Source organism: Cyprinodon tularosa, unplaced genomic scaffold (assembly GCF_016077235.1).
Source record: "Cyprinodon tularosa strain WSP-4 unplaced genomic scaffold, ASM1607723v1 ctg822, whole genome shotgun sequence".
NCBI lineage: Eukaryota > Metazoa > Chordata > Actinopteri > Cyprinodontiformes > Cyprinodontidae > Cyprinodon > Cyprinodon tularosa.
Genome location: NW_024039588.1, coordinates 287,804 through 297,977, shown reverse-complemented (window position 1 = coordinate 297,977; position 10,174 = coordinate 287,804). Strand labels below are relative to the sequence as shown.

At 49.8% G+C, this 10,174-nt stretch overlaps 1 protein-coding gene across 1 annotated transcript in view; it reads left to right on the top strand.

The window, feature by feature from the left end:
* The first annotated feature begins 3,632 nt into the window (after positions 1-3,632).
* corin (corin, serine peptidase) overlaps positions 3,633-10,174 on the top strand; it is a 29,546-nt gene continuing 23,004 nt past the window's right edge. Inside the window, exons 1-2 of the mRNA XM_038272325.1 lie at positions 3,633-3,785; positions 5,046-5,193. Of these exons, the coding sequence (XP_038128253.1) occupies positions 3,723-3,785; positions 5,046-5,193 (211 nt within the window). The 5' untranslated portion in view covers positions 3,633-3,722. The remainder of the gene's footprint in view (positions 3,786-5,045; positions 5,194-10,174) is intronic.

Here is a 10,174-nt window from a genome sequence, read left to right as displayed (position 1 = left end):
CAGTGAGCAATAGTTACAGACCTGGTTGGCATCAGCTCCATCTTTATAAAGAAGAGTGTCTGTGGTTTGGTTTTAAGAACCTTTGGGGTTCAGAGGGCTCCAGGCAGCGCCCCCTCTGGGGTTCTGTTGGGTCCAGGAACCCCTCTGTGGTTCTGTGGGCTCCACCACCAGCCTCCTGATGATGTGCAGCATTTTGTAAGTAGTTACACAATGTGTTTGATAATGGATGAATTAAACAGAGAGTTCAAAGCCAGTCAGCTCTGCTCTGCTTCAGGTCCACTGGTTCTGAAAGAATTGCTTCCTGTTCACGTTCTATTTCAGTCCTTCAGAGAAGATCTCTGCATGTCAGAACCAGGTAGGACACCTTAAGGGCCAAACCTCCTCCCAGCTGGTTCCTGGTTTTGTGTTTGGGTCACTAGATAAACTGAAACGTGGGTAAAATGAGGAATCCACCCAACGATTTCAGAAAGCAGTACCAGCTACAGAACCGTTTATCCTTTATAGTAATTATTCCCTCAGCGTTTACACCCGAATGCCACCAGAACCTGAGTGGAGGTAGATGGGCAAGAGGCGACTTTGGTACCAGATGGACATCCGAAGCGGGTCAGAAAGGACTGACTGGGAATGTTGGCCCACAATAAGTTCACAAGGATGAAGCCAAAGGTCCAAAGTAAAAAGTAGGGATGTCCTGACCCAATATCAGGCAACATGTTTGACTTACCGATTACTAATCAATGGATCAGTTGTTCTCATTGACTTCTCTTTTTTTTAGTAACTACTTGATCAAACCTTTTCTAACATTCATGATCAGTTACTGAATTCAAGATGTTTCTGATTTATCCTGATATTGTATTGTGTCAATATCGGTACCAGTCATGTATCAAAGGGTCAATATCGGTACCAGTCATGTATCAAAGGGTCAATATCGGTGTCGGTCATGTCTCAAAGGGGCGGTGTTGGTATCGGTCATGTCTCAAAGGGGCGGTGTCGGTATCGGTCATGTCTCACAGGGGCGGTGTCGGTATCGGACATGTCTCAAAGGGGCGGTGTCGGTATAGGTCATGTCTCAAAGGGGCGGTGTCGGTATCGGACATGTCTCAAAGGGGTGGCGTCGGTATCGGTCATGTCTCACAGGGGCGGTGTCGGTATCGGACATGTCTCAAAGGGGCGGTGTCGGTATCGGTCATGTCTCAAAGGGGCGGTGTCGGTATCGGTCATGTCTCACAGGGGTGGTGTCGGTATCGGACATGTCTCAAAGGGGTGGCGTCGGTATCGGACATGTCTCACAGGGGCGGTGTCGGTATCGGACATGTCTCAAAGGGGCGGCGTCGGTATCTGGCATGTCTCACAGGGGCGGCGTCGGTATCGGTCATGTCTCAAAGGGGCGGTGTCGGTATCGGGCATGTCTCACAGGGGCGGTGTCGGTATCGGGCATGTCTCAAAGGGGCGGTGTCGGTATCGGTCATGTCTCACAGGGGCGGTGTCGGTATCGGACATGTCTCAAAGGGGTGGCGTCGGTATCGGTCATGTCTCAAAGGGGCGGTGTCGGTATCGGACATGTCTCAAAGGGGCGGCGTCGGTATCGGTCATGTCTCACAGGGCCGGTGTCGGTATCGGACATGTCTCAAAGGGGTGGCGTCGGTATCGGTCATGTCTCACAGGGGCGGTGTCGGTATCGGACATGTCTCAAAGGGGCGGCGTCGGTATCTGGCATGTCTCACAGGGGCGGCGTCGGTATCGGTCATGTCTCAAAGGGGCGGTGTCGGTATCGGGCATGTCTCACAGGGGCGGTGTCGGTATCGGGCATGTCTCAAAGGGGCGGTGTCGGTATCGGTCATGTCTCACAGGGGCGGTGTCGGTATCGGACATGTCTCAAAGGGGTGGCGTCGGTATCGGTCATGTCTCAAAGGGGCGGTGTCGGTATCGGACATGTCTCAAAGGGGTGGCGTCGGTATCTGGCATGTCTCACAGGGGCGGCGTCGGTATCGGTCATGTCTCAAAGGGGCGGTGTCGGTATCGGACATGTCTCAAAGGGGCGGCGTCGGTATCTGGCATGTCTCACAGGGGCGGCGTCGGTATCGGTCATGTCTCAAAGGGGCGGTGTCGGTATCGGGCATGTCTCACAGGGGCGGTGTCGGTATCGGGCATGTCTCAAAGGGGCGGTGTCGGTATCGGTCATGTCTCACAGGGGCGGTGTCGGTATCGGTCATGTCTCACAGGGGCGGTGTCGGTATCGGACATGTCTCAAAGGGGCGGTGTCGGTATCGGACATGTCTCAAAGGGGCGGTGTCAGTATGGGGCATGTCTCAAAGGGGCGGTGTCGGTATGGGGCATGTCTCAGAGGCGGTGTCGGTATCGGGCATGTCTCAAAGGGGCGGTGTCGATATCGGACATGTCTCAGAGGGGCGGTGTCGTATCGGGCATGTCTCAGAGGCGGTGTCGGTATCGGGCATGTCTCAAAGGGGCGGTGTCGATATCGGACATGTCTCAGTGGGGCGGTGTCGTATCGGGCATGTCTCACAGGGGCGGTGTCGGTATCGGGCATGTCTCAGAGGCGGTGTCGGTATCGGGCATGTCTTAAAGGGGCGGTGTCGATATCGGACATGTCTCAGAGGGGCGGTGTCGTATCGGGCATGTCTCAGAGGCGGTGTCGGTATCGGGCATGTCTCAAAGGGGCGGTGTCGGTATCGGTCATGTCTCAAAGGGGCGGTGTCGGTATCGGTCATGTCTCAAAGGGGCGGTGTTGGTATCGGTCATGTCTCAAAGGGGCGGTGTTGGTATCGGTCATGTCTCAAAGGGGCGGTGTTGGTATCGGTCATGTCTCAAAGGGGCGGTGTTGGTATCGGTCATGTCTCAAAGGAGCGGTGTTGGTATCTGTTGCGAAAGTTGGGTCAACAGGACCCTAACAAGATGGCAGCCACATCCATCCACTGCAGTTAAACGTTTCTTCTTCAAGAATTAAAGCTTATAATCAGATCCTCAAACCAGAGGTTATTCCACACAGTAAACCGAACCTGGATAGACCAGGATTAAGACCGCTTCCAGATTTTATATACCTTAATAGACCGCTGTCCAGAATCAGGATCCAGACCAGTTCCAGATTTTATACCTTAATTGACCGCTCTCCAGAACCAGGTTCCAGACCGGTTCCAGATTTTATACCTTAATGGACCGCTCTCCAGAACCAGGATCCAGACTGGTTCCAGATCTTATACCTCAACAGACCGCTCTCCAGAACCAGGATCCAGACTGGTTCCAGATCTTATACCTTAATAGACTGCTGTCCAGAACCAGGATCCAGACTGGTTCCAGATCTTATACCTCAACAGACCGCTGTCCAGAGCCAGGATCCAGACGGTTCCAGATCTTATACCTTAATAGACCGCTGTCCAGAGCCAGGATCCAGACCTCAGTGTGAATGTGCATCTAGAACTGGTTCCAGATGCAGAAGTCCAGTAGAATCTGGGAGTTCTGGTTCTGTTCGGTAACAGGTCGGGTCATGTGTCTGAGGACAGCGGCGTGCTGGAGGCACGAGGCTTCAGCCCCCGCTGCGCTTTAATCTGCTCACGTGCGGACTACCTGGAGAGAGAGAGAGAGAGAGCTAGGGAGGGAGGGAGGGAAAGGGGGCGGAGCCAGCCTCTCCGGCTGCCTTAGTCCTCCCAGCAGCTCCCAGCCAGAACCAGAGCGATGGTCTCAGGCTCAGCAGCAGGCAGCAGCAGCTCATGTTGTCTGCTCGGAGGGAGACCTTCCTGGGTGTCACCTTCAGCGGAGCGCCGGCTGCAGCGGTGAGTCCCCCCCACCCTCTCTACCTCCTCCTGTCCTCTCAGTCTCCTTGTCTCTGTCCTCTGTCTCTGTCCTCCTCAGCATCACAGTTTTCCACCAGATGTTGATGGGATCAGCCTCTAAATGCCGGTTCTGCTGTGGTTCTGATGTCCTCCTGCTTCTCTGCTCTAAAACATTTTAACTTTAAATAATCTCTCAGTTCATGGAGCCAAATATTTACTTCCTCTGTTTTCCCCTGCGATTTCCCTGCTTCCTGGGTTCTATGCCTGATTCTATGCTGGGTTCTATGGCTGGTTCTATGCCTAGTTCTATGCCTGGTTCTATGTCTGGTTCTACGCTGGGTTCTATGCCTGGTTCTATGCTGGGTTCTATGCCTGGTTCTATGCCTGGTTCTATGCCTGGTTCTGTGCCTGGTTCTATGCTGGGTTCTATGCCTGGTTCTATGTCTGGTTCTATGCCTGGTTCTATGCTGGGTTCCAGGTTCTGTTTCAACCTGGTTCTGGTTTTCCAGAGGGAAGCGTTTCCAGCCCATAATACTTTCCTGGTGATCAGATGTTGATCAGACATTCATGGGTTGATCCGATTGGTTCCAGCGGTTCTGTGGTTCTGTGATAAACGGGTTAATTCCCCTAAATCGGAACCATCTGTCCTCCAGGATCAGAGTTAAACTCTCTGGGTTTGTTTTCATTTCCCTCTGGGGTTTGATAAACTGACAGATTCCCCCTCGGTTCTACAGAACTTTCCTCAGAACCGGACCTCAGCAGCTCCTGCTCTCTAACAGGTGATAATCAGACACCCTGCCTGCAGGTGTTCAGCTGAACCGGGTCCATCAGAACCATCAGCTCCTCCGACGGCTGTAGAACCACAACCAGCCTGGTTCTGAAGCTGGGTTCCAGAACCAGTATAAAGCTGGACTCCTCGGTATCAGACCAGCAGATCTGACTGGTTCCCCTTAAAGACCAACCAGAGGCTGAAGTGGACCGGACCGGTACCTTCAGAACTAACTGGACCCAAATGCAGCTGGAGGGAATCGGTGTGTCAGTAGAGCTGTTATCAGGCGGCCCCCGCCCCATAAATCACAGGGGGGGTGGTGGGTGGTTGTTGTGTGTCTTCTTGTCATATCACTACAAAAATAACTTCAGCGAGTCCAACGGAAACTCTCCCCCCCTCCTCCCCCCCAGGCTGTATAAATAGACAGGGTGTGATGGGGGGGGTGAACATGTCCTGACAGCCCCCTAATCGGGGTTCTTCTGGTCCCCCAGAATCGTCCTGGAGGACCTGAGGCCAGGATGGAGCAGGAGGCGTGTCCTAAGGAGCTGGGCTCCACCAATCACCTGCGGCTGCTGCTCTACATCCTGATTCCCAGCGTCAGCCTGCTGGGGGCGCTGCTGCTGGGCCTGGCCCTCACAGGTACGTCCTCTCCATGACGACCTCTGACCCCACGCCTTCTCCCTACCTCCTTCACCTGGTTCACTTCATCCCTTCTTCATTGTGTCTTTCACTTTTTTCACTTCTTCTTTCATCAATCTTTCCTTCCTTCTTTTCACCCATCATCCATCCATCATCATCCCTCCATCCATCCATCATCATCCCTCCATCCTTCCATCATCATCCCTCCATCCATCAAGCCTCCATCCATTCCTTCATCCCTCCATCCATCAATCCTCCATCCATTCCTCCATCCATCCCTCCATCCATCAATCCTCCATCCATTCCTCCATCCATCCCTCCATCCATCAATCCTCCATCCATTCCTCCATCCATCCCTCCATCCATCAATCCTCCATCCATCATCCATCCATCCATCGCCCGTCCATCCATCATCCATCCATCAATCCTTCATCCATCCCTCCATCCATCATCATCATTCATCCATCCATCATCATCATTCATCCATCCATCCATCCATCAATCCTTCATCCATCCCTCCATCCATCATCATCATCCATCCATCCATCCATCCATCATCATCATTCATCCATCTATCCATCATCATCATCCATCCCTCCATCCATCCATCCATCCATCATCATCATTCATCCATCTATCCATCATCATCATCCATCCCTCCATCCATCCATCCATCCATCTATCCATCCATCCTTCATCCATCCATCCATCCATCAACCCTCCATCCATCAAACCTCCATCCATCAATCCATCCATCCATAAATCCTCCATCCATCAAGCATCCATCCATCCCTCCATCCATCAATCCTCCATCCATCAAACCTCCATCCATCAAACCTCCATCCATCAATCCTCCATCCATCAAACCTACATCCCTCCATCCATCAATCCTCCATCCATCAAACCTCCATCCCTCCATCCATCAATCCTCCATCCATCAAACCTCCATCCCTCCATCCATCAATCCTCCATCCATCAAACCTCCATCCATCAATCCTCCATCCATCAAACCTCCATCCATCAATCCTCCATCCATCAAACCTCCATCCATCAATCCTCCATCCATCAAACTTCCATCCATCAAACCTCCATCCATCAATCCTCCATCCATCAAACTTCCATCCATCAATCCTCCATCCATCAATCCTCCATCCATCAAACCTCCATCCATCAAACCTCCATCCATCAAACCTCCATCCATCAATCCTCCATCCATCAAACCTCCATCCATCAAACCTCCATCCATCAAACCTCCATCCATCAATCCTCCATCCATCAATCCTCCATCCATCAAACTTCCATCCATCAATCCTCCATCCATCAATCCTCCATCCATCAAACCTCCATCCATCAAACCTCCATCCATCAATCCTCCATCCATCAAACCTCCATCCATCAATCCTCCATCCATCAAACTTCCATCCATCAATCCTCCATCCACCAATCCTCCATCCATCAATCCTCCATCCATCAATCCTCCATCCATCAAACTTCCATCCATCAATCCTCCCTCCTCCATCCATCAAACCTCCATCCATCAATCCTCCATCCATCAAACCTCCATCCATCAAACTTCCATCCATCAAACCTCCATCCATCAAACCTCCATCCATCAAACCTCCATCCATCTATCCACCCATCAAACCTCCATCCATCAATCCTCCATCCATCAAACCTCCATCCATCCATCCATCAATCCTCCATCCATCAATCCATCCATCCTCCATCCATCAAACCTCCATCCATCAATCCTCCATCCATCAAACTTCCATCCATCAATCCTCCATCCATCAAACCTCCATCCATCAAACCTCCATCCATCTATCCACCCATCAAACCTCCATCCATCAATCCTCCATCCATCAAACCTACATCCATCCATCCATCCATCCATCAAACCTCCATCCATCAATCCTCCATCCATCAAACCTCCATCCATCAATCCTCCATCCATCAAACCTCCATCCATCAAACCTCCATCCATCAATCCTCCATCCATCAAACTTCCATCCATCAAACCTCCATCCATCAAACCTCCATCCATCCATCAACCCTCCATCCATCCCTGCTGTTTCCACTGTGGTGAATAAAGGAATGAAGAACAGCTTGTAGGAGGGATGATGACACACATGTCGTGTTGATTTAAACCACGCATGCTTCTGTTTCTCTGTGCGTGTGCTTCATGTGGTCGCCATGACAGCGGGGAGTCCCTCAGCCAACCAGAAACGGGCTCAGGCTGCTAGACTGAAAGAATTTCCAAACATTTAGCAGGTAGTAGAAGAGGCGTTTGTTTTTCCTCCTGGTTCCTCGTCTTCTTTTCCTCCTCAGTCTCTCCAGTCCGTCCCTCTGATCTTCCTCCCTCAGCAGCTGCTTTCTCCTGCCTCCTCCTCCTCCTCTCATTACCATCTCTCCATTAAACACTTAATGGTCTGTAACATCCCTCCCGCCTCGCTGTTTCTGTTCGCCGGCGGCCTTCACAGGCGGAGAGAGAAAGAAAGAAAGAAGCTCTTCTTTTAACTGCTGTTGCCATAGATCCTCAGCAGATGTTCCTCTTTGATGGGAGTCAAACTGTTATTTATGCTCCGCAGGGACAAACATCACCGCAAGAAAACCTCAGCATGAGGCCAAGGCAGCGCTGCAGACCCTGCAGCCATTAGGCAGGGGCTGACCTTTCACCTCTGTGGACTCACATTCAGCCAGAGTTTTACAGGAAAAGTTCAGTCAGCAAGGAATTATCATCTCTATAAATATGCTTCCATTTTAATAATCAAACAGAATAAGACGATATATTTGTGAATATATGATGTAATAATAATAATCAGATTGATTTCCAGTCTTCTGTCTTAACTGTGAAAAGCAAAGATAATTTCCTGCTTCCTCAGAAAGTTCGGGGTCAACATTAAGAATTATACAGTTTGTACATGAATGTTACAAAATATTGGGCTCTATTGTTTTAATCCACGGCGTCCTCCAAAGGGAAAAACAATCATTTTCATCATGATGACTGAGTCTGGGAGCGCCCATTTTTGCCCAAATATAGTAATCTAAGCAGTGACGTCACGGTAAGCGTAGCGCCATTCTCCCCGCTTTACAAGCTAAATCAATGGGAACTACTAGACACATCTGCAATCAACAACAATTATTGAAGATTTCCAGAGGACTTCACCATTGAAATTCACCAGAGCTATAGTGAAACTGACAATGCCCACGTGCATGGCAGCTGGATGCTGGAATACATCGGGTAAAAGTGGAAAAAAGAGTAATTCCACCTTTCTGATTCCTGATCCTCCACGGACGGGTTGGTCGTTGGATTGCGCCCGTTGGTTACGTAACTCCACCTCCCTTGCATGGTGCCTGCGCCATGTTAGCAACAGCGGGCTAGTGTGATAGCAAATCCCATAATTCTTTGCGATGACAGCTCTCGACGCAAAGCATTCTGGGATATATCTGCTCATCTAGTGACCATGGATGATCACTACTTTTCAAGGAGCATTGTGGGAAATTTTGAGTCCACTACTTTTTCATCAAGTAGTCGTTCAGACACTCATTTAAAATGGCGTAACTCCCATATAGTTCCCTATATAGGGGTTAGGGCGAACATTCGGACACTCATTTAAAATGGCCTAACTCCCATATAGTGCCCTATATAGGGGTTAGGGCGGACATTCGGACACTCATTTAAAATGGCCTAACTCCCATATAGTGCCCTATATAGGGGTTAGGGCGAACATTCGGACACTCATTTAAAATGGCCTAACTCCCATATAGTGCCCTATATAGGGGTTAGGGCGAACATTCGGACACTCATTTAAAATGGCGTAACTCCCATATAGTGCCCTATATAGGGGTTAGGGCGAACATTCGGACACTCATTTAAAATGGCCTAACTCCCATATAGTGCCCTATATAGGGGTTAGGGCGAACATTCGGACACTCATTTAAAATGGCGTAACTCCAATATAGTGCCCTATATAGGGGTTAGGGCGAACATTCGGACACTCATTTAAAATGGCCTAACTCCCATATAGTGCCTTATATAGTGCCCTATATAGGGGTTAGGGCGGACATTCGGACACTCATTTAAAATGGCCTAACTCCCATATAGTGCCCCATATAGTGCCCTATATAGGGGTTAGGGCAGACATTCGGACACTCATTTAAAATGGCGTAACTCCCATATAGTGCCCTATATAGGGGTTAGAGCGGACATTCGGACACTCATTTAAAATGGCGTAACTCCCATATAGTGCCCTATATAGGGGTCAGGGCGAACATTCGGACACTCATTTAAAATGGCGTAACTCCAATATAGTGCCCTATATAGGGGTTAGGGCGAACATTCGGACACTCATTTAAAATGGCCTAACTCCCATATAGTGCCTTATATAGTGCCCTATATAGGGGTTAGGGCGGACATTCGGACACTCATTTAAAATGGCCTAACTCCCATATAGTGCCCCATATAGTGCCCTATATAGGGGTTAGGGCAGACATTCGGACACTCATTTAAAATGGCGTAACTCCCATATAGTGCCCTATATAGGGGTTAGAGCGGACATTCGGACACTCATTTAAAATGGCCTAACTCCCATATAGTGCCCTATATAGGGCTCAGGGCGAACATTTGGACACATTTAAAATGGCGTAACTCCCATATAGTGCCCTATATAGGGGTTAGGGCAGACATTCGGACACTCATTTAAAATGGAGTAACTCCCATATACTGCCCTATATAGGGGTCAGGGCGGACATTCGGACACTCATTTAAAATGGCGTAACTCCCATATAGTGCCCTATATAGGGGTAAGGGCGAACATTCGGACACTCATTTAAAATGGCCTAACTCCCATATAGTGCCCTATATAGGGGTCAGGGCGGACATTCGGACACTCATTTAAAATGGCCTAACTCCCATATAGTGCCCTATATAGGGGTTAGGGCAGACATTCGGACACTCATTTAAAATGGCGTAACTCCCATA